General features: G+C 35.8%; 1 protein-coding gene across 1 annotated transcript; it reads left to right on the forward strand.

Annotated features, from left to right (window-relative positions):
* Positions 1 to 1,892: 1,892 nt before the first annotated feature.
* REPS1 (RALBP1 associated Eps domain containing 1) lies at positions 1,893 to 23,624 on the forward strand (the record flags this gene model as incomplete). Its single annotated transcript, XM_010074980.1, has 13 exons — positions 1,893 to 2,007; positions 3,203 to 3,342; positions 7,918 to 7,998; positions 10,766 to 10,853; positions 11,784 to 11,885; positions 13,480 to 13,552; positions 15,827 to 15,945; positions 16,705 to 16,769; positions 17,882 to 18,067; positions 19,518 to 19,613; positions 20,647 to 20,795; positions 21,426 to 21,531; positions 22,644 to 23,624. Coding segments are annotated over 13 exons (1,389 nt in total), but the record flags the coding sequence as incomplete, so codon positions are not given.
* Positions 23,625 to 24,118: the final 494 nt, after the last annotated feature.

A 24,118-nucleotide genomic window follows, 5' to 3' on the forward strand; every position in this document is an offset into this window, starting at 1 on the left:
TCCAGCCTGCCCAGGTCCCTCTGGATGGCGTCTTTCTCAAAGAAATAAATTGTTAGCCATCTTCTGCTGACTAAAGCCTCAGTGTGAATAACAATTTCAAACTGTTCAAGACGGTGAATTATTTGAATGTTTTTTTAAACCAGGGCAAGATGGTAAACTTTATTTCTAAAGTGTTAACAATACCCTTATTAATTCTGTCCTTTTGTTAGAAACTTTCCCCTTGATCTCCCAGACTTCTGCTCTGCTCTTGAAATTTGCTGCCTCTTTCCATTTTGACTGCTGAACTGGTGACCAGCAGAAAGAAAAGTAACAGAGGGCTCCCTGCAGCCTATGTGTCTGTTCAGATAGAGGGAGGGAAGAACTCTCATGGTCTGCTCTGGCAGGCTCTCCCTCATCAGCCCCTGTGAATTTATTATATGACCAGCTGCAGGTGTCCCAAACCTGTTAACATATTGGTCTTGTCTTACATCTGGTTTCGTGACCAGGGATGCGTATTTCTCACATGACATAGACCTACTGTATAACAAAGCATTTATCATTGGTCATTTTTCTGGTATAGCACTATGCCCCTACAGAATTTTAATAGGGGAAAAAAAATTAAATTAGGTGGTAATATCTTTCTGCTGCCTCGGGAGAGAAATAAAGCATTTTAACTTCTTAGAATAATGTGGTAATTCTGCAATATATTTGAATGGCTTTAGTATTTTGAATTGGATTGTATACTTCAAATAATTATTTGGGTTGCAGCAGATCCACTTAAGACTTAACATTATGTTGTGGTATTTGTAGATAGATAATGTCAGCTCTTCAGAATGAGTAAAATCTGTCTGCATTAAAATAGCCTGTAGAAAAAAACTGCAGTGAATAAAAATGGGAGCATGAAGTCAAGCAGTTTTACAAATACTTCTGTAAGTGCTTATACATTTATTTTATGAATGAAATACTGTTGATAGCATCTGCACCTGTCTTGGCAGAATTTATGATCTGCAGCTGAAAAGATTACTCACTTCCTACTATGTAAATAAGTGTTCATATTTTCCTTTAAACTCAATTTTATCTCAGTTAGTAAAAGCTACTAACCCCTTGCAAAACTTGAAGCAAGTTTTGCTTTTCTGTGGGTTTTTTTTTTGTTTGTTTGGGCTGCTGCAACAATGCCTTTTCTTTTTAAGAAAAAGTGTTTGCCATGCTTTGTGTCTTATACAACTTAATTGCTTTTACCCCTGAAGTTTTCCATAGGTGTCTTATGCAGTTTTGTGTAGATATTTGCAAAAATCCTTGAATTACAGGTAGCTGAGTAGTCTATCCACAGCAATTTTCAGCCTTATCTTCTGACCTTATGTTTAAGACCGGCACTTAGTTCAGTTATCTAGTGCACCGCTGCTGAAATGAGAATTTTGAGTTCTTTTAACTTGTTAGAAAATTTCTATTCATATTACACTTCAGAGCAATTATTATGGAATATGCATTCCCAAAATATTACTGGCATATTTTAAAGTTTGTACATTATTTTGTGTACAATGACCACAGCATGTCATCTTGACTACTTGGTGACATTGTAGTGTCTGTAAATATTAGCTTTATGTAGCCTGTGTTTTATTGTTAGATGCATTTTGCCTGAAGCAGGTGTTAGATGCAGTTTCTGTCTTGAGTAACTTCTAAAGCTGTTTTCCCTAAAGGACAGTAGTACAGGATGCTAGGTGTTGGGCTCAATTTTAGGAGCATTAAGTCTCGATGCCTGGTGATCTACAGGAAGTTTACAAGACCTTTGAAATTTGAGTTACTGGTTTCTGTGTGTGGTGTTTTTCATGTCAGTAGCACCTTATCCTCCCCTGACCTCGAGATTGGACAATTAATTTCTTTGTGGACTTTAGTGTTTTGGCTATTCTTTTTAGGCTGTGCTTCTTGCTGTCCCCAGCAGCACTTTGGAGACAATAATGGATTATTGGTTTTCAAAGGTGCAGTTGGTCACCATTGACTATTCAAGTGTTTCCAGTTCAAACTTTATTGGTGACAGTTTTTATACACCACCACCCTATCCCCGCCTCCTCCACTCCCACAAGCCACACAGTTTCTGCTGAATGGATGACAGCTCAGATAGAGTATTGAGCTGTCACAGCAGAATAACAGGCTGCAGAGTTCAGCCCTTCAGGAGCCTGAAGCCAGTCCTTTTTATAAATTCTGATCAGTTTTAGGTACAGTGTATCACATATGTATCAAGCAGTCCTTTTAAATGCTAATTTAATTAAGCTATCTTTCTTCTCTTGCAGTATTTTGTCATCAGAGTTTTAACTCTTCAGACTACAAACATCTAGTTAATGTCTATCTACTTAGCAGTCACTCTTTCAACTCTTCCTGTTACCTATGTTATGTATTTGTAATCTGAACTTCAGTTTTTTGAGGCTTTCCAGGCATTACTTTAGCTTGTATTGTGGTATCTAGCAAAGTAGAATACACTGTAAGCAGGATTTTACTATGTTATGCAGAATGCTTAATCTACTGTTTAGATTTACGCAATTCTCTTATAGTTTGAACAGAAAAATGTGTGCTGTATCATGGAAATTTGTACAGCTCTAAAGGAGTGTTTCTGCAAGGGACTGTAATTGCTGAAAGCTCAGGGAAAACTGAAATAACAGTAACAATGTCACAGTTGCAATGTGACAGCTGCTAGACTTGTTCAATTTGCAAAATGTAGTGAAGGGAAACAGCATTGTTTCAGTAAGGAGGCTTAAAATTTAAAATACTCTTTGGGTAGTAATCTGAGGGAATGGTTTTAATCTCTGTTTTCATATGTTCGGTTTGTGTTTGCATTGATATACTGGTTTTGCTTTAACCTTTCATGTAAGGAAGTATTTTATTCTGTAGGATAAACTTCTCAGTGCATTAGTGTGAAGTTACTTTCTCAGTGTAAGAAAGAATTATATTTGTTTCTACATGTAATCAAAATCTGAAAATGCTGTTTAAAACACAAAGTTCTGGGAGATAGTATGGTACAGAAAAATCTTCAAAGTCCAATTCTTAGAAAGATCCTCAAAATACGAGTAGCACCCAATAAATAGTATATCTGACTTAAATTAGTGGTTTTTGTCTGCTGCTAACTATTTGCTTGGAAAAGATTAAACCAAAAGGTACTTTACACTTTCCATGAAATGTGAACAGCTCTTCTGAGAATTAACTGAATGCAATCCATGATTTTGGTTTATAGTGATTCCTGTCATTTCAGAAGTTGGGGAGCAGACTGGTGAGGTAGGTTACTCCAGCTCTCCAGCAGAGGCACCTCCAAGCAAGTCTCCATCGATGCCATCCCTAAACCAGACCTGGCCGGAATTGAATCAGAGCAGTGAGGTTAGCACTTTTATTTAAGAGTTATTTCATTGTCAGTCAATAACTAAGTTGTGTATGCATCCATATTTCATCATAAGTGTATTGTTGACCAAAATTGTGAAAAAGTTCAGCGGGACAATAGACACAGGAAGGTTCTACGCATGTTAAATTGTAAAAACGGTAATGTTTTCCTTCTAATTTGTGTGTCTTATTGCGAACTGAGCTACTGTTTAAAATGTCATTAATGGTAATTAAGCTTTATATTAATGACAAAATGATCTATCATTTATTGGAGAAGTTGAAATCTTGGTTTTTTTCTTTTAGGGTGGTTTTTTGGATGGGTTATTTTGTTCAATCTGAAGGGCTTTTATAGCCACCACTTTTGCAAAACTTCAAAATAAATTTCTGACAGATCTGGACATTGAGACTTATTTCTGGGGGTGATTTTACCCTGAAATATAAAATATCTCACCAGTAACATACAGAAGTCATATCTCTGGTTTTGTTTCGGAAGCAAAGACTTGAAGTTGAATCTGAAGCCAACTGCTGGCTAAATTTTTGATGTTATTGTACTGCTGTTTTATCATCCTTTACCATACATATTTGCTGTATAAGCAGTCTTACATAGTAAAGCTCTGTTTGGTCAGAATTTGAAACTGAAGCTACCAAACAATCTTTTTTTTTTTTTTCCCTCACAGAAATGTCCATTGTTTAGAAAGCCTGTAAGGGATTGATTCCTAGAGTTTTTCTTGTTGCTCTGTTTTAACATTTTTGCCTTTGTGACTTAGAATAAACCAGTGTTTTATTCTAAGGCCTACTTCAGGGACTCAAATTGTTTCCTGACTGCAACCATACTAAAAAAATTATGTGGGTTTATTTTTTCATTATAAGATGGGGGGCAAAGGGGGAGGAGATGCGGGAGGGTAGGGAAGTGAAACTATTTATGGAAAACTCAATAATCTGAGACTCTCAAGAAAAATCTAAAAAACTTTAACATCTAAGATAGTTCTATCAGTAGCTGAGTATTATCTTACCTGCTTCTCTTATTGAAAGAGTTTTTTGTGGCTTTCTTCTTTCTTCATTAGATTTCAAGTGAATAGAAGATTAGTAGTAAAAGATTTAGCCAAATCACAGGAGAGTCAATGTGAAAGAATAAGGAAGTTTTTAGGATTAAAGTTAGGAGCAGAGGAAATTTTCCTTGTCTCTCAGGAGGAAGGACTTTGTAAAGTCTGTTCCTTTTAAAGTTGAATGCTAGTCTCACAGTGATGGCTCACAGTCTCACCAAATAAAAAATGTAGGAAATTATTCTAGTGTTCTGTTTGGTAGAGTGACTCTTAGACTGCTGGTAGGAAGTTATGTTTCAGGAGGGAGGACAGCAGGTATTCAGTTGTTGCTGAAAAAGCTGTAAAAGCTGCAACTGTATTAAAATTTGCATTGATACATACCTTCATGTTTGCAATAAAGATTTAATAAGCTAATCATTAGGTACATTTCATTGTAATCGATCAGATTACTTCAGTGTCCAATGCAACTCAGTCCAATTGAATAGTATAATTGCACCAGTGGGACAAAGTTAATGACAAATCTTCTCAGCCAATATCTTGTCTTAGAAAACTGACTTTGTTCAGAGAGATAATGTGGTATTTTCTTTCTGAAAATCTACTAAAACTTTAAGAAGTTTGGAAAAGTTCTCACACTATATATACTACCAAGTACTAACTCTACTAAAATAAGAGTTGAACGTTTATTAAATATTAAGAGTGTTTTGTTCTAACACAAGGGAATTTCTGATTTTTCAGTTCTACTGCTGTGCATGCTTCTTGCTTCTCAGCATTTTCTTTTCAGCATGAGTCAGGTCAAAGTCCTCAAGGTTTTAATGCCATGAAAAAATTTCTGGTATTACTGCAGGCACCAGTCTAATTGTTTCCTCCTTGGACCTCTTACAGCTGTCATCAACAAATAAATTGTTTGAAAAAGCTATGTGTCTTTGGATCATCTGCTTTTCTAGGCAGTTTCATCCCAGTTAGTTTCAGAACTGTTGATTACCCTGTTCTTTCTAGCTCACAGTTGATTTTTAGACTCCAGTTGCCAGGCTCAGTTACTGTAAGCTCACAAGTATGGACCAAGGCATCAATCTCAAACTTCAGAATAAAGAGCACCATGAAAATCCACCTAACTGTGGATGCTATATGCTTCACATTCTCATCTCTTCATTCGTCATTTCTTTCTCACTTCAGATGTCTTTTCTATTCAGTCTCAAGTGTGAGCACTTAATTCGGAGAGCCTAAAAAAATGGAGAAGCCTGTTAAATTTTTTTTTAAAACAGCCTAGCATCATATGGTCATATTAGCCTTGACACAAATATGGAGATTTGTGTTTGAGTTCACAACTCTTACACTTTGTTTCAAATGTCTTGGTGTTCTTTTAGTAATGGTTCAGTGAGTTTTAGTAATTAACCTTTTGAACATATTTTTGAAGGATTTTGCTAATCTAGGAGACAAGTATTTTAGTTTCAGCTAGTGGGAGTTTTATCCTAGCTAATCAATTGTGTTGTCAGTGCTCTTAAACCTTGCACAGAGTTTGAGTTGCAGTCCAGTAGATCCTTAGCTTCTGGTAATATTTCAGGATGGAGCACAAACAGAATATTCCTCAGAATAGTCAGGAGGTGTTGGTGCTCATTTGTCTGTGTCCAGCTAGGGAGCCTGAGGACAAGGAATAAATGTCCTGTAGTTTGGCTTCAGAGGAGTAGAATAAGAGGTAAATTCAGCACCCATCTCTAGAAAATAATACTTTAGCATTGATCTTAAATATATCATAGATGCTATATATGCCTTTCTGGAAGTTTTGAAAAATTAAGGAACAGTATTTCTGTAATCAAGTGGTCTGTTTGTCAGTCTCTCACCGGTAGCTTTGAAGCCACTGGCCAAATCAAGTTTAAAAGGGTAGTGGTAGTCCTAAAATAAATATTAACGCATGTTTCATGAAAATGAGCAGCTGTGTAAATGCAAGAGGCCAAATCAGGGGAAAGGCTGGCAGAACCTGGGCATTAAGTTTCTCACTCAACTCATTTGTGTGGCTCCAAACTACTTACAATGCTGCCCCTTAAGTAAGGGTCAGAGTGACACAGAGATGACCCGTTTAAGATAGGGAGTGGGATAGAGTGGTTAAGAAGGGGCAAGCTTTACATTCTTACTGAAGAGGTTTTGTTGTATTCTGTCTATAAATGGGGTAGTTTTGTGTGTTTAAAATAAACAAAAACCACAAACAAAAACCACAAAAAAAACCCCAAAACGAGACTAAAAAACCTGACCCCCAGAAAACCCATATGAACAGTAGCCCGTAATCTTTGCCTTAATTTAAAGTTTTAAATGAGGAGAAAGGGCTCTGTCCCTACAAGGAGTGGCACTGTGCATATAAGCACTTAGAAATTTAGACTATTTTTTCTGGATATAATTTCTGCTGATTGAAAACTGTTATTTAGGAATTTCCATAGTTATTTCTGAAATAACTGTTTTAGACTAGGTTCACATACAGGCCGTTCACAGAGTATAGTTCAGTGTAAAGAAGCACGAGATTAGGTTGACTAGCACTGTATAGTTTGTCCTGTATCTTCTGGAGTCCTTTATATTGATTTGCCTAGAGATGGGACAAGAATACTGGTTTGTTTTCACAATTATACTAACATAATTTTTGTCAAATTTTCTGAGCACTAAAAATTTTGTATTTGTAATTATTGTTGTAGTCTTTGAAACTGAATTAATATTTACTTGCTATTTTATCAAACTATAACAAGTTTAGCATTCCTATTGTGATTTGTAATCAGGTTTCTGAATCACAGACTAATTTTATGTATTTAGGTACTTTGTCAATCTAGTTGTGGCTGTAGCTTGACTCACTAAATATGAGGACTCTTGACAACCATGTATTGATACAGCATGCCTCTATCTTATAAAAATTGTTCAGACATTGACTTATTTGCTTTTAGCAATCGACAGAATGTTTTAATTTAATTCTTTGCCTTGTCAGTGATTTAGACTTATAAAAAATACTCTTTTACAGCGTAGAATCACTTCTCAGGGGTTGCACTGGCAAGCTGAACTGGTGAAACTGGATTACTCTGCTAAGTGTTAATTTGCCTGGGATTTTTTTAAAAAATCAGCATTTACAAAATACCTTTGAAACTCAGTGGCTACAAAGTTGAGGAACTTTCTGGGGATTTTATAGTTACAAATACACAACATGTGGCAGTGATTTTATCTTTACAGTATTTGAATGGCTTAACCAGTTTTTTCACTTGTATGATTTTCATTGGCAAACATGAACTCTAAAGGTATTTCTGTGTTGACTGTGTGCCTGTATCTTCATTATGAGATGCAATGTAAAGGTTAATATTGACAGATAACAAACTGTTGCACAGTAATCTCGGACTGAAATGGAAATACTTCATGTGTATTAGTGTGCTTCCCAAGTCAAGTACTGTCCAGTGCAAATATTTTACTTTCCAGTGCAACCTCTGAACTACTATGCTGAATCTCCTCAGTGATCTTTTACTCCCATCTTTCTCATCATGCTGACTTCTCTCCTCTGTCTGTTCAGCAGTGGGAGACATTTAGCGAACGCTCTTCAAGCTCACAAACTCTGACCCAATTTGATTCTAACATTGCACCAGCTGATCCTGTAAGTCAATCACTTAGCTTGCTTGTTTGAAATTAATTTTATTAACACTGAATTTCCATTAATTGTATTTAGCTGTTATGCATGATTCCATGGACTGCTTTTTGGGGAATGGTGGCAGGCTTCTTAATTTTTTTTGCTTATTTTAGGAATATAAATTTTCTAGTACTGCTTATATTTAAGATCTGAGTGCAAAGAATGCTTTTTTCCCTTGATTTTGATGTATTACAACACTGCTATCAAAACCTGTGTTACACAACATATTTAAATATGTTTTTTTGAAAATACTTGTAAGTTAATGCAAGGGCCACTCCCAGTGATAAACCAGTCCTGTTTTAGATTTTGTCTTCAGTGATGTTTTGGTTTTTTCAAGTTGCAGAGCTTGATTTGCACAAATTCTTAAGAGTTGACAATGCCAACTTCGCTGAAAGAGCTACTGGGCTTTAATGGGTGTGGTAATTCATACTCCTGTTTCCACCAAGTTACTTATTAATAAGGCTTTTAGTATTTCTCTAGTTTTCTGTGCTATGCTAATGCGTTACTTGGTGAGGAGTGCTCTGAAGGATTATGTCCTTAAATATCTTGCCAAGTTTGGGAACCAGAAATTTGCTGCAGTGTTTCCAGTTCTGCTGGTTTTGAACTTCACAGCATGTGACATTGAAGCAGTTCTGAAATGCGTTAAAATTACTTAAGTATTCAGCTGCCACTTTCATCCTGGTTTTCTTACAGATTTAATTACCACTGTTAGTGTCTATTTTAATTAATTACAGTGTTAATGTCAGTTTGATTATATAACAAAATATAATAGGTGTACATAATACATATTTAACTGCTTTTAGTATTAAAAAGATCTCCTCTAAAAAGATGTAATACATAAATATACCTATATTAACTACATCAGTGCTCCAGTTGGAGTGATATTTATGTGGAAATAGCATTTCTAGATGTTCAAGCTACACTGTTCCCTGTGCTCAGAATTGCCCTTAGAAAAACATTCAAAACAAATGAAAATGTAATACTTAAAGTGAAAACCAGCCCTTTTTCAGCTAAGAGAGACTTTTTATATTTTAATTAAGTCAGTTTATAGTTGGTTCTTGCTGTGTATAATTGCTTGACAGTGAAGAGCTATCACTGTCTTGTTTCCACAATAAGATAGTAATTTATTTTTACACATAATTATTAAATGATCGAAGTCTGAAGTTTGTCATTTTTTTCCATACGTTGATAATCTAAAAAGTAGAACAGTGATATATAGAAAACTCATATATAGCCGTATGTGTGTGTGTGTATGTGTGTGTGTATAAACAAATTCAGTAGAAATACAAAAAATATATTGGAAGATCACATTCTTGAGTCATTTTCTTACAATGCTTGTAGTTGCAAAAAATTTTAAAGAATGGTGAATGTCTTTGATCCTTCTCGAGGTAACAGACTTCAGGAATAGATACGTCAGAGTCTTTATTTTTATATGAAAAAAAGAACAAATTACAGCAAATTTTCAGAGGCAGCATGCAAACTTCTTATTTTAGCAGTCTCAACAGTAATGCATGAGACTGATTTATTGAACAACTCCTGCTTTCCCAGAGGAGAGAATCAGCTTTCTCAAGCAGTTGTTAATAACTAACTAAAGAGTAAATTCATAGACGAGTTCTTTTCTCTTTTTGTTGGAAAAGCAGCTGCTTTGGAGGTAAAAGATAAGTGGAAGGAGTAAAACGGTACATTCATCCCCCAGTATAGGAACGTAATTTGCGTGTTGTAAGTGAAAGTTGGTAACATGTTGTCTTGTGCAAAATTGGATTCATGATCTGAATTAATACATTACATAAAAATACATTTAACTGAAGCCTGGTGCGACAAGAGTGTTTGAGCTGTGACTGTATAGTGGTTTTAAAAGCTTATATTTGCAACAAGAGTAGTGCAAGTCAGTTTAAACAGTTTTAGAAAATATTAAATGTATTGGTGAAATTGATCTGCTTGAGTACTCAGATTAAAATTCTGATACAAGGGTAGCTTTGAAACTTCTTGTTATTTCTAGGGACAGAAGATAATCTGGGATGGTTTTTGTGCTGTCATTCTGCCAGTTCATATATTCCGAATATAGATGACAGTAAAAAAAAACCTCAAACAGCTATCTCTATTTTTAGGTTACTTGTGAACAAACTTAGAAGTTTCAAGATTGTTTTTTAGGCTATTTACACTCAATCTCCAAACCAAATGGAATGGGTTGTCTGTATAGTACATTAAAAAGGCATCCTTTGTCTGAACTACGAAGAAAACGCCTTAAGTGTAAGGTCAACACCTATCTCGAGATGTATTCCATAGGATTTATTATACTAAAGTTTAGAAAATTCCTCTGTTTTAAGGGTTCCTGAAACTGTTTGTCTTAAACTACTACAAAGTACCTATTTTTTAGAGAATTACGCATACTATTTAAAGAGGCCATAACTTTCTGAGGCTTCATAAGTAAAGCCAAGGAATGGAATTTTGAAGGGGTGTTTTGTTTGGGGTTTTTTTTGTTTTGTTTTTTTTTTGAAGATGCACTTGAAGTAACAAATATCTGGTATGCCAGAAATGGTGGAGAGGTGGTAAGATTCAGGTCCTATTTACAGCACAGTAATCTACAGAAGCATTTCTAGTGCCCTTTCAAAGTAGTATGCTAGGTTACAAGTCAATTTCCGAAATTTTGTTTAGAAATGGCATGGTGTCAGAGACTCTTAATAGAAAAAGTTAAAGCTAGATTAGCATCACTTAACTCTCATCTCTTCCACAGGACACTGCAATTGTGCACCCTGTCCCCATAAGAATGACTCCAAGCAAAATCCACATGCAAGAAATGGAGCTTAAAAGAACTGGAAGTGGTAGGATATTTTCTCTTGCTAGTGTGGAAAGTTTTGTAAAATTAGAGTTGTTTTGCTTCCTTAAGCATGCTGACTTTTTTCCTTCTCCTTATATGAATATATCTGGAGTTTTAACCAGCAGAAATAATGAGGTTTTCTGAGTTAAGAATTAGAAAACTGTTCAGATAGGCGCAGAGTTTGAATTGACCATTTGCTATGGTGAGGATTGCACCATCTATAGGAGATCATTGCTTGGAGTAGTTGAGGAGCATCATGATACAGATTTGATTTGGGCCTCCAGGAGAATGTCTAGGTTTCCTTATTAAAAACTGAAGGAGACTGTGAAGATGGAGAACATAGCCTGCATTGATAAAGCTTGTTCTACTGTGGTCAGAAATACTGAGTTTATTATTTTGAAACATGACAGCATTTGGGAGTATTGGCAAGCCTTTTTAAAAATCTTTTGTAAACTCTGGACAAAAATAAGCAAGATGGTTTGATAATTTTCCATGAGGAATAGTGGAGTGTCAGTTTACAGATGTGTCCTAATATGTCAGTATTTCCTAAACTCTTGTTAACTCCTGCACAGTCTTCAGCATATGAGAATAAACAAGGATCCACAACATAGAATCATAGAATGGTTTGGGGTGGAAAGGACCTTAAATATCATCTAGTTCCAACCCCTCTGCCATGACATTTATTTTAAAATTTCCTTAGCCTTGTAAATAGGTGAAGATTCCCAACTCTTAACACTAAGAAACAGAAATAACTCGATTACAATGTAAAATTTCAAAGTTAAAATAAATCATACACCAAAAGTGTTAAAATACAACTATTTTAGTCTTGAGTACAGCACTTCTGATAAGAGTAGAAAACTGATGTAATTCTTGGGCATCAGAAGTAAAGACTCATTTGAATGCATTTGTTTATTGGGCTTGTTTTTCCATCTAGATCATGCTAACCCTACTAGCCCACTACTTGTAAAACCACCTGATCTCCCAGAAGAAAACAAAATGAGTTCATCTGTAAAATTTACAGCTGGAAATACAGTTAGTAAGTATCAAAGCACTTTCTGATCTAATTTTCTACATCCTTTGCCTTATATAACCATTAAAATTGGTTATTGTCCAAATGTGTTTGAAATTGGTTTAGAAATACTTCTATTATCAGTGTAAACCCAGTAGTTTTGTACTGAAATGGTGTAAAACATTTTGGTCCAGAAGGGCTTACTCTTTCCTCTTTAGAAGCATGATTACATGAATTCTTGTTTGACTAGGTTATGTTACATCCTGAATGGCTTGAGAAATACACTCAGTACAAGAGATACTTGGATTGTTTAAAACTTAGTTTTCTCACTTGAAAACTTAAATGTTATCTCATGGTAGTCATTTATGTTGCTTTTTTTTTTTTAAGAATGTGTATATAGATAGGATTTTTTAGATTCTCTGTAGCCCTCACTGAATAGAGACACATCTGTAAACCTGCAAAATAACTTCTATTCTGATATTAACATGAAATAAGGTATTCCTCAGCTGACTATGCATGGTACAGGTCTCTAGCTGACCTCACTAGATTAATGCACCTGTGGTTTTAAGGAGAAAAAAAAAAAAGTAACAGGTAAGAATGCACCTTGCTGAACAGGAGAATAATCTTTGCAGGACTCTCATCTCTGAGTCTTGTTTGGTGTGTCTTAACACTTTTGAAAACTTTAGTGTCCTAGGAGGTTAAAGTAATCCTTTGAGACTAGGTGTTTCAGAAAAATCTTTATGCTATTGAGTAGAATTTTCCTCTTTACTGATAACTAATCAGGTGAGTCTCATTGCTCCAGTGACTTGCCACCTTAAATTGTGCTTTACCAGGTGGTCTGGAATCATACCTTGTGATAAATTAGTCTGAGATCCATTTTTATGTCTACATTCATTCTACACAAATATTGTGATTTTGGTGAGACTCCATTTCTGAGGAAAAAACCTTGAGATTTACACAGCTTTTAAGGGTAAGGATGTCCTTAAGGAAACTGTCTATGTGATGCTATAGTAGCATCTTTCATTTTTATAGGTTGCCTTAACCAAAAGCTGAAAGATTTTAAAAAAATTTTGTCCACAACAGAGCTGACTACCAGCCTAGAAGATACAGAAGTTACAGTAGTAGCAAAGCTACTGGGTTCGTCTGTGTACTGTACACATTTTTTTTTCCTTTTTCTGACTTCGAAGGTTGATGACAGTCCTTCAGTATTTCTAAAATCAAGCATGTCTTACTCCTTCCTTTTTTTCCTTTCATGTCCCTTACTCTTGTTGGCTATATTGTTGAAGTGATAGAATGTCAAGTGTTTAAAATTATTGCTTATGAAACATACACTTTGTATTTTAAATACAATATTATTGTTGTATACTCTTCAGCACATCCCAGGGGTGGCTAACAATGCATAGTATTGGGGGAGGGGAGTTCATTTGTGTTAGTTACTTCAATTATTCAGACTCAAGGATTTTGAATCCTGCTGAGATGATACCTTACAGGGAAACAATACAAGGACATAAACCTTTTTGAAAAATAAGAATTGGATATTTGAAGTTATATATTACCTATATCTGTTAGGGTATATTAATGATGCCAAACAAATATGAAAATTTGTACTTTCTTTTACCAGCAGATGGTTACAGCAGTTCGGACTCCTATACTTCAGATCCGGAGCAAATTGGAAGCACTGTAACGCGGCAACGGTCAGTAGGGTAGCAACTGTAAAAATAAATAAAAGGTGTTTAAAGAAGCCTGTTCTGAGCTTTTGGTTGTTTGACAACTAGCTTGTGACATGATGGCTGAGTAGATTCTTTAACACTCGGGAATCTGGAGGCAGCCTGTTTTCTAATGCATTAACAATGTATGCTCATCCTGTAAATGTGTGAAGTGAAAGTTCAAAATAATAATGTAGTCTAAAAAGTTCTTTGGTACTGGTCAATCAAATGAAACTCCACGTTCAGTCAGAAATCTTGATAAAAGACTTTCCTTAAACACAAGGGAATGTAAGCACAGGAGATCATGATGTTAATTGAAACCAGGTTTTTTTATATTTTTCTTTTTAAAAATATCTATTAGGCGTTAATGAAGAAGGACCTTGTGACTTTGTAGTATAAAAGAAGAATAAAACATAAATTAGAAATATCATGGCAGTAACTCAATCTCTTTTGATAATGGGCTTTTATAAAATGAAGAACAGTCATAGGCCCAACATAAATTAAGGAACTGGAGGAAGCTATGTAAGCACATAACCAACTACTGCATCATTTGATATAAGAGAACGTGCTGTACTAGCTGGTGCTAATTTTTCCCATTAAATCTGCCTGAATAGGATTAAAAACCAGCTACGCCATTAACCATCTTACAGTCAGTTTCAGAGGTAAGTTTCAAAACAAAAATAATTAGGGTGACTTCAATAGCAAAGAAAGATTTGCAATTACTTCTCAGAACAGCAGCTTGAAAAATGCTTTCCTCCATTGTTACTTAATGGCAAATTTGATTGTCTGGCCTGCTTCTATGTATGTTTTTGCACATGATGGTTTCAACATGTTCTTTTCATCTCTGATTTTGGGTTGGGTTCTCTTCCTGAACTTGTATAGATGAGTGGAGCTTTCTGATGAGCTACTGCTTTAGAGAACAGGTAGCTTCTGTCCAGATCTGGCAGTTCTGGCAGTGTCCACCCAGGAAATTTTTCTCCCACTTCCTCTTTTACTTCCTTCCACTGATCTCTCTTACCAGTTGCAACTTTATCTGTAGAGATGACATTGTTCTTAACTTTTGGTATTTTCAGAAACCAAAAACTGGCAAGGCTATGTCAGATAATGATACTTCAGGAGTATCTTTAAACCACTTTCTCCCTTTTTTAATCCTTCTTGTGCCTTTTATACTAGACTAGCTAGAGGGATGACCCTATGAATCAGTGTAATTAGATTTGTATTTCATCAGCTGGAGGGTTACACAGTGTTACAGAAGCATTGTCCTGGAGAGTATATTAAGAAAGCAAATTTTACTGTTGTGATAACTGAATATTCTGTCTAGATTTGCACATTCGGGAATTTCAGGTTTTGTGTGAAACTTAGGTACCTCTTATCTCTCCTAGTTTTGTATCTTATGATAGTTATAGAAAAATGTTACACAAGTCAGTTGTAGAAAAGATTTTATCACTTATGAGTTCAGTAAAAGAGTAGCAGTACTTATGTCAGTGATTCAGTAAATCTTTCTTGAATTGGACTAGTTTGAAAGTTTCTGCAAACTGTTTTTAAATGGAAATGGTACAAGAATTCTGTATACAATAAATCCCACTTAAATGGCACTTTGTGCAGTACTTCATCCTTCTGTCCTTTTTGAATGTGTGCTCGATGAACTTACAACAGGTATCCACTAGATGGTGATCCTACCTAAGAATGAGTTAAAATTTCTGACGATGCTATCAAGTCTATAGATTTGGAAGACTTCAGGCAGAGAATTAGATAGCTATCTTGTACACTGAGATACTCCTTAAGCTTGATGTACATGGAGACTGGTTCAACAAAAAGTTAATATTCTTCTTCAATGACATTGAACGTCACCCATTTACAACGTAATCAGGATGTTGACTACATCTTAAATACTTTGCAAATTACAGTGACTACCATCTGGATAGGATTACCATATGTAGGGTTCTCTGTTCATGAACTATCATTGTTTGGGATGTGTGTCAAGCTATTGGTTTCCCAAAGATAAATTACTTGTGGTAATAAAAGAATAATTTGGATAATGGAGATTTAAGTAAATAGAAATATAAAAACATATATAAAAATAGTGAAATCAAAGAATACCAGAAGTCTAAAACTGATTTTACAATCTTCAAAATCAATGGCAATCAGGCTCTTTTCCGTCAGTCAAACTTGATTTTTTTAATTGCATACTTTGGAGAACTTCTGAATTCTAGTTCTCTTGTAGCTGCCTAAAATCACTACAGAAGCTTATATGTTTTGCAGATCACATTCAGGAACGTCTCCAGATAACACTGCACCACCGCCACCTCCTCCAAGGCCTCATCCTTCTCATTCTCGATCATCATCTTTAGATATGAACAGATCCTTCTCAGTTACCCCAGGTAGATATACTGTGTTCCTAATGTATATTAATTTTCAACACATATGTTCCTAAAGCAGACAGGTTGTTTTCATCTGAAGAAAGATTTAAAGTGTGTTTTTAAAACGCTGCTTCTGAATGAAAAAGATGAAAATGTTGGCACTCTTACAGTTTGTATTAAAATTTGTACTCCACTTCGCTTTAAACAGATAATTTAGAATTAAATTCTGAACGCTGGCATTGTAGTCCTTCGGATGAATGTGGAAGCAAAGTCAGGAAATAACATTTGGTAGTGTACCCACATGCAACGAATTGCATCTGCCAGTGAGTTTTCAAGAGGAGTTCTTTTGGTATCAGATGTATTAGAGATGGGTGTGAAGTATTTCACTTCAAAGGAAATGACTAAAGGTCATTTTTGATGCTCTGCTTAAGAGTTTTTATTGTTCTTCTGATTTGTCAGTACTTTTCAATTCAGGATGACAAAGTATGAGAAGATGTTAAGAGCATATAATGAGGGTGAAAGAAAAAAAGAACTAGGATCAGAAAAGTATGACCGTGTCTGTACTTTCAGATGGAACAAAGGACAAGATTCATGTTCTGATTCCTTGTTTTGTCTTTTTGCAAATTTGAAAGGAAATGACAGTACAGTTATGGTCCTCAATATGACAAGTTGATATGTAGGAAAAATGCAAGCTTTCTTCATGTTGACAAGTCAAAAAATTAGATAGCACTGTAATGTGAAGAGTAACAATCTTGGCCAAACACAATGACTCTTTTACAGGACAGCAACAGGCTGGAGTTGTTGCCTATCCCCCTGCAGTGCCTCCAAGACCACAGCCTTCACAGGTGATGTCACTTTTGAAAAATCATACTCTTAACTTGATGCATCATTTTTATCTAACTCTGAATTTTAATTTGCTTCTAAAATGAGTAGTATTGCTTGGTATTTTTTGAAACCACCAGGGTGTGAATGATGGCAAAACCTACACTATAGGCAAATGTTGGCCTTTCCTGAATAAAGAATTGCTTCTGGTGGAACTGTGGGAAGGGATTAAAGTAGAGATTGAGGAGGAATGAGTGGCTCTGAAGCTCTGAGTTGTAGGAGAGAGAGGGAAGTTACACTTTCACATTTCTTTACCTGTCCCTGTATAGCTAATAGGCCATAACACAGACTGTGAGAGCAATCTTTCAAAGTTTTACGAAATAAGTGTTTGTCTTCTATCTGTCTGGCACAGAGTATAGTTGTACGTAACATGCCTGCTCTCCAACGGAGTGATCCCACTTCTTCATTTGTCATAACTTGGTGATGTTTGCAGTCCCGGTCTGAGTCAGTTCGGTTAGCTGATTTGGTAGAAAACAAATCCTGCAAAAGTTGTTTTTTCTTTGTCTCAACCAGCTGAATCCTTCAACTGGTGTGCAGACAGATAAAATTGCTTTTCAGTTGCTTTTCAGCAGCAGCTACTTGTTAGAATCTGAGTTACCACCAACTGAAGTCAGTCAGTGGATCCAGAAATCATCTGCAAGGAGAGGGTACGGTGACAGACATATTCCACACAGTGTGATCACATAAGCATGTTTCCCTATGGAACTAGACTAAAAATCTGTATCAAGCCTGACAGAGCCAAGCTGGACTGTGTTACAGCAGAAACATCTACTGTCCAATGAGTCTAGGTAGTCCTACAGTGCATCCATCTTTGGTCTCATTCTCTGGATAATAGCACATCAGATTGAACTTCCTTTTCTCTTAAATATTTCTCTATAGTTTTATAAGCACAGAGAGTGGTCTGTTTGTGTCTTGGATGAGATGCACTTTGTCCTACAGACAGGACATTAATATTTGTCCACCAAAAAGGCAAATAATCTTTAACCTTCTGTCACAAACTGTTGTTTGGGGAGATCCTTTGCATCAGATAACTATGTTAAGAACGTCACTAAATATTTTTGTTATTTTCTCGCAGGGTGCAGGTCCTCATATGCATCGCCCAGTAGATGCTGAAGGCCTAATAGCTCATACCAGTACCTCACCTCAACAAATACCAGAACAGCCAAATTTTGCAGACTTTAGCCAGTTTGAGGCATTTGCTGTTTCAGGTGTAAACAAAGAGGAAGAAGATGAAATTGAAACACACTCAGAAGTCTTGCAGGTGAGCACAAGTGAAGAACTTGTCAATTGCTTAATGCCACCAATAATTATGTGACTTTGTTGAAACCAACTTCTACTGTTTGAACTCAATGGGGATTATTTTTGTGGCATCCCAATCCATTGCTAGAAAGCTATTACATTACACACTGCTACACTTATTTAGTAAATGCCAGATACGTAGGCAGAAGGAATTATCTTCTTCTCAGTTCTTGAATGTAATTCAAACTATTTTGTACTTATTAGCATATGTGTGCACAAACATAATTGTGTTGATGCATTTAAGACTTAGCTCAAGCAAAACTTTTCTTCTGCTCACTCTTGCCAGCCTTCCAAATGACTTCCTGGTAAGTTTTCAAGTAGTCTGTCTTAATAAATGAGATGGCTATCAAGTATTGTAAACATATACTAAAACTTCATTAATTTGGTTTTGTTCAAAGCCATTGGACAAACAGCTAAAGTGAATAGAGCTCTGGCATTGTTCTGTAACAGATCATTAGAGGTGTTTATAAAACCTTGGTTCCTGCTACAGACACAGGACTTAAAAGTTTGGAAGCTTCAGAGTTTATTTCTATTAATGTCATAGCAGCTTACTGCTATTACATGAGTTACTTCATGTTTTCCTTTCATAATTTGTATCCTTCATCCAGATTGTAAATTCCCAGGGGCACGTCTGCATCCTCAATTGCAAAAGTACCTGTGATGCTTTAAAGCTCTCCTGGCTATAAACAGCCTGTTCTTCTTTCCCTTCTCAGGAAGGTCAATGACATAGAACCATTTGAGCCCTCTCCACGTACCTCATTGCAAAATCAGCTATGTTAGCTTAAGCTGCCACTGAAAACTGCTTAAGTTAAGCTTGCTGATTGTTTTGCATTGAGGTTGATGAGGAACAGTTGCATTGTGTTCCATTGGAAGGACTAACCTTTGACAGTAACAAATAGATAATGGTGGTGATGTAATAGCAGAAACAGCTGTAGTAGTTTATCATCAGGCCACATCCTCTTTTGTACTGTACGGTGCCTCGTAACATTGGGGATTTGACTTTATTCAGAGGTCTTCCAGTATCTGGAGTACAATGCTTGAGTACTTTCAAGTAACTGTCTTGTCTTTTTTTCATAATGATCTTAGATTCTGTATTTAATCTTAAATTTCTCTGTCAAAAGACAGGTCTGACTATTGATTCTATAAATACGTATTTTTATTATGTGTCTTTCCTGTAAGCTGCTCCCAGGCCAAAACAGTGTTTGTGACCCAGACAGTTTTAGTTTGGTTTTGCTCCAAAGCAGATATTGTTGTATTCCAGCTTGTGCTTCTTTAGAAGACTTGAACTGGAATTTTAGGTGTTAACTGTGTTCATGTGTCAGAAACACAGCATACTTCTATTTATTCCAGCTCTTGCTGAATGAAATATTTGTTAAGAAGTAGTTTTCTAAATATAGTTTATATCCCCTTAGGTTGAAAAGCCCTCTGATTCTGCAAGTTCTCTTAGAGTTGCCAAAGCAGATGGAAGAGTTGAAGACAAAGCACCTGCTAATGTCCCCACTAATGCGGTATGTAACATACACTTGGAAGGAGAGTGCTGTTATCTGATGTATATGAAATTATATGTCTGTTTCGGTTTGCAACAGCAACTGTATATGCTTCCGCTTGAACCCAGTTTTCATAGGTTCAATATGGTCTTTTCATAGGTCTGGAGCATAGGTCTTATGAGGAGCAGCTGAGGGAGCTGGGGTTATTTAGTCTAAAGAAGAGGAGGCTGAGAGGAGACCTTATCACTCTCTACAACTACCTGAAAGGAGGTTGTAGTGAGGTGGGTGCTGGCCTCTTGTCTAAAGTAACAAGTGATATGACAAGAAGAAACGGCCTCAAGTTTCTCCGAGGGAGGTTTAGGCTGGATATTAGAAAAAAAATTCTTCACTGAAAAAGTGATCAGGCATTGGAACAGGCTGCCCAGGGAGGTGGTGGAGTCACCATCCCTGGAGGTGTTCAAGAAACGTGTAGATGAGGTGCTTAGTGACATGGTGTAGTGGATTAGATGATGTTGGGTTGGCAGTTGGGCTTGATGATCCTTTAATGATTCTATGATTCTATGTGCTAAAGTAGGCACATGTATTGTGAATTTTTGCATCAGGTGGTGTTCATGATTAACTTTGTTCTTAAAATAGCAGAAAAATAAGATACTTGTAAGTGTTACAGTTTTTGAAATAGTAAAACTTTTAGTACAGAACTTGGTTAACTGTAGCTTTATTTGTCACAGACACATAATTACTGAGGGGAAAGCTTGCTCTGAGATGTTGTGTATTTGCAGTTGTTAGCTGTACCATGGTGTTTCTGCTTGCACAGTTCTTTGTCAGTATGTAGCAACTTACTTGCCTTTCACCAGGGAGAGGGATTTAGTACTTAATTTTTTTTCCAGACCATATGAGAATGCAGCTAGATGTCCATCAGAAAATATCTGAAGGGTTGTAAATTCAGGTAGCTCACTAACTGGTTTAAAGAATATGTAACACAAACAAATTACCAGGTTGTAATTAAAGTAAAATGCAGTTTGTGAGAACTAATAGACTGTGTTTTCCTCTTCAGGGTAAAGGCACTACCCCTCTTGCTCCACCACCAAAGCCTATTCGCAGAAGATTAAAATCAGAAGATGAGCTAAGACCTGAAGCTGAGGAACATACACAGAAAACAGGTGTCATAGCTGCTGTTCTTGCTTCACAGCCATCTATTCCTAGGTAACCCAAGAAGTGTATAAATACATCTGTTACTGGAAAGTTGGTATTTAAACAGCATACATGCTTTCTGTGCTAGGAGTTGCAAACAATTTCAGTGTGTTTGGATTAGATTAATTTAACAGTTTAAAGGTTTTTGTTTTTCAAACAAGATCATCCTGAAGCCTCTACTACCAACAGACCATTTAGAGATCTTGAATTTTGGAGTGTGAACTCTTTTTTAACTTCTGCAAGTATGTTGGAAATAAGTGATGGAAGTATTAAGATGTAGTGTTTGATTTTAAATAGTGGTCACTATGAAGCAAAATGTATAGTATTTGTGTCCTAACATGAAAGTAGATTATTACATTAGTCACTTTGAGGTAAATCAATGTGGTATGGTATGTTGGTACTTCAGAAAATGATTATGACAGGTTTTTAAAATGTGCTTCTTGCTCTTTAATTGAAACCAAGTATATGTGGCTTTCATGTGAGCCAAGTTAATAGCATCAGGCAGAAGAGGGAAAATAACAGTGTAACAAGTTACAAAAAATTGAAGAGAGGATTCTGCTCGTTTAAAAAAGAGGGACTATAAATTAGATATTTACATAAGCAACAAAATGACTTATTACAATATTTCAAATATATCCTCAGATCAGTGGGGAAAGACAAGAAGGCAATTCAGGCATCAATCAGACGTAACAAAGAAACCAACACTGTTTTGGCCAGATTGAATAGTGAACTACAGCAGCAACTAAAGGTAATTCCATAATCTTTGTCTATTTAAGAGAAGAGCCTGAGAGGGCAAGATGTTAGTGTTGCACAGTAACAGGCACCCTTGCAAACCAATGAGGTACACAGTAGAGGTTATTGATATAAAATACCTAGTTGTTTTTATTGTCATAGAATATACCTAATTGTGACAAGCTTTGTGAAATTACAAAGGATGCTTTTACTACTTCAAAACATATTTTTCAATGTATTGACTTTCTTTCAGCTACGCTAAAAATAAAAAAGCAGAAATCTTAACTTAGTATTAATAATTCAGGGTGGCTGTTGTGGTCATCAGATACTTTAAAAGCAATATTGAGAAGAGCAGCTGAAGTGGCTTGCTTCCTGAAGGAAAATGCAAACCTTAAAGTCTTAATTATAAATATTTGTAAAAAATATAATAATCAGGAACAAAAAACTTGCAGCTTAAGAACAACAATAGTCATCTGTTTATCTAGGTCACCTATTATCGTTTTGTATTTATCTATAGGCACAATCTGAACATCTTTTTCTTGCCATCTTTCTTACCTTAAGATATATAATTTTAATTATAAAGTTATTTAATTCATGTTTACATTTAAGATTTTTTTTTAATGTGGTACTGTCTAGACTGGAAGATAGGCCCTTTTAAATACTATCAAGCTTGAATTTCACTTGTTACTGTTTATGAGAGTCAAGGTGCATAAAATTCACATAAGATAAAAAACCGGGGGTAAAAATAGCGAGTTTCAAATCCTTTGACTGAAATGAGAGCTTTTACCCCCATAATATTTTAGACTTCACTTTAATATATTATAGTTGAGTTTTCAGCTGGTTACAGCTTTGTGGTTTGGCGTGTTTTGAAGGGAATGAAGAAATACTAAATGGCTTCACCTTTGAGCAAAGCATTGATTTTCATTTATGAGTAATTACTAGCTAGCCAATCTTCTGTTCAGATGCCAATCTTCTATTCAGATTGTAGGAAGAGTTCTCCAGATTCTAGAAGAGACTTGACCATTAGTTCTCAAAACTGAAACTGACCTTTACCAGTTTTGATCGCATGAGGAAATGTTTAATATTAATTCTCTGTGGACAGTCAGTAGAAAAATCTTTCTTTTGTAGGATGTTCTTGAAGAGAGAATCTCCCTGGAAGTCCAACTGGAACAACTTCGACCCTTCTCTCACCTCTAAGCCTACTGCCGTTAACTGTGAATTTACTAATATTGAAAGGGGTATTGGTTTCAAAGCCTATTTAAAGATCCATGCGTCTAGCTCAGTGCACTCTGTTCTACATTAAATGTTGTGGTTCTGTTTTGTCAGTTTGTCCACTTTTGTATTTAAGTATTTTAATTTCAGTACAGAGAAAAAAAAAAACAACTTTTTTCCTTGAATGTGACACTGCCTCTCACATCATTTTCTGTGGGCACCCGTGGCCTTTGTTGGACTCGAGTTTGCAGTTTGCTGACAAAACTTCCAACTGGAACTTTTTAGTAGTTCCTTTTTTCCCATTGAAACATCTTTGCAGAAGAGAATTGGTAATCAATTGACTTTAAGCACATAAACTCTTCTTTTGCTATGGCATTTATTTTATTGTGCCAGAAAATAGAAAAACTAGTAATCTGTCATCAGCCAATGTTACTTCCCAGGCTGCCTTTCACAATTGGAAAGTCATTCACAATTCTAGAAAGCCTGCCTCTTTGCAATAAACCAACTTATTCAGGTTGACAGAATTCTTGCAGGCTGTTTGCCATATCAGCTGTTTTTGATTTTGGTTTTGTTGCATACATTATAGAGTATGTAACCACAGATTGCCAGGTGTTCACATTTTATCCATTCATGATCCTGATTCATCCGCATGCATATGAAGATTTATGGTACAATTGTTAGTCTGACAAACAGACCTTTTTCAGTCCTTCCTTTTGTGAAAAGAGTTGGGTGTAAATCCCCAACATTAATTACACATTACCTAAGCACCACCTGTAATTGCATGTTTCACACATTACCTTTTAATAACAGATCACATCCACCAGTTTTCACTGTAACAAATTTTGTATTGTCAAGTAATGTGTCAATACCTCTATGAACTTCTAATTCCCAGCAAAATAAATAAAAACAAAAAATGAACAGTTTGCTTCTTAGGAATTCTGGGGTACCTTCTGTCATCTTGTTTCCAGGCCTTATTTCTCTGGCATATAGACAGGCTTCACTATTAACAGAGTTCCCTGAGTGTATCCTGCTTTTCAGGTTGATGTACTGTATTAGGATTTGTTGTATATTGTATGATACACACCTTTTGATCTCATATGTAAATTTGCATTAATTGCTGACTAACAGCAGATATTCTATTTAATGGCTTCTTCTGGCTGTGGGATCATAGATGTTTAACTGCATGGATGTATCTCTGCAGAATCAGAACTAGCAATTGTGTGATTTTTACACCAATAAAACAGCACAATATTTTAATTTTGTTGATTCATCTTTATGTGGGAATTGAAGTAGGGGTGAGGGGTTTATTACAGGTCTGAAGGGAATTTCTGTTCATTTTGTGGCATGTACAAGGAACAATCAAAATCCCTTGACCATTTTTTCCCCTCATT

The sequence above is a fragment of the Pterocles gutturalis genome, unplaced genomic scaffold (assembly GCF_000699245.1).
Source record: "Pterocles gutturalis isolate BGI_N339 unplaced genomic scaffold, ASM69924v1 scaffold2312, whole genome shotgun sequence".
NCBI classification, from domain to species: domain Eukaryota; kingdom Metazoa; phylum Chordata; class Aves; order Pterocliformes; family Pteroclidae; genus Pterocles; species Pterocles gutturalis.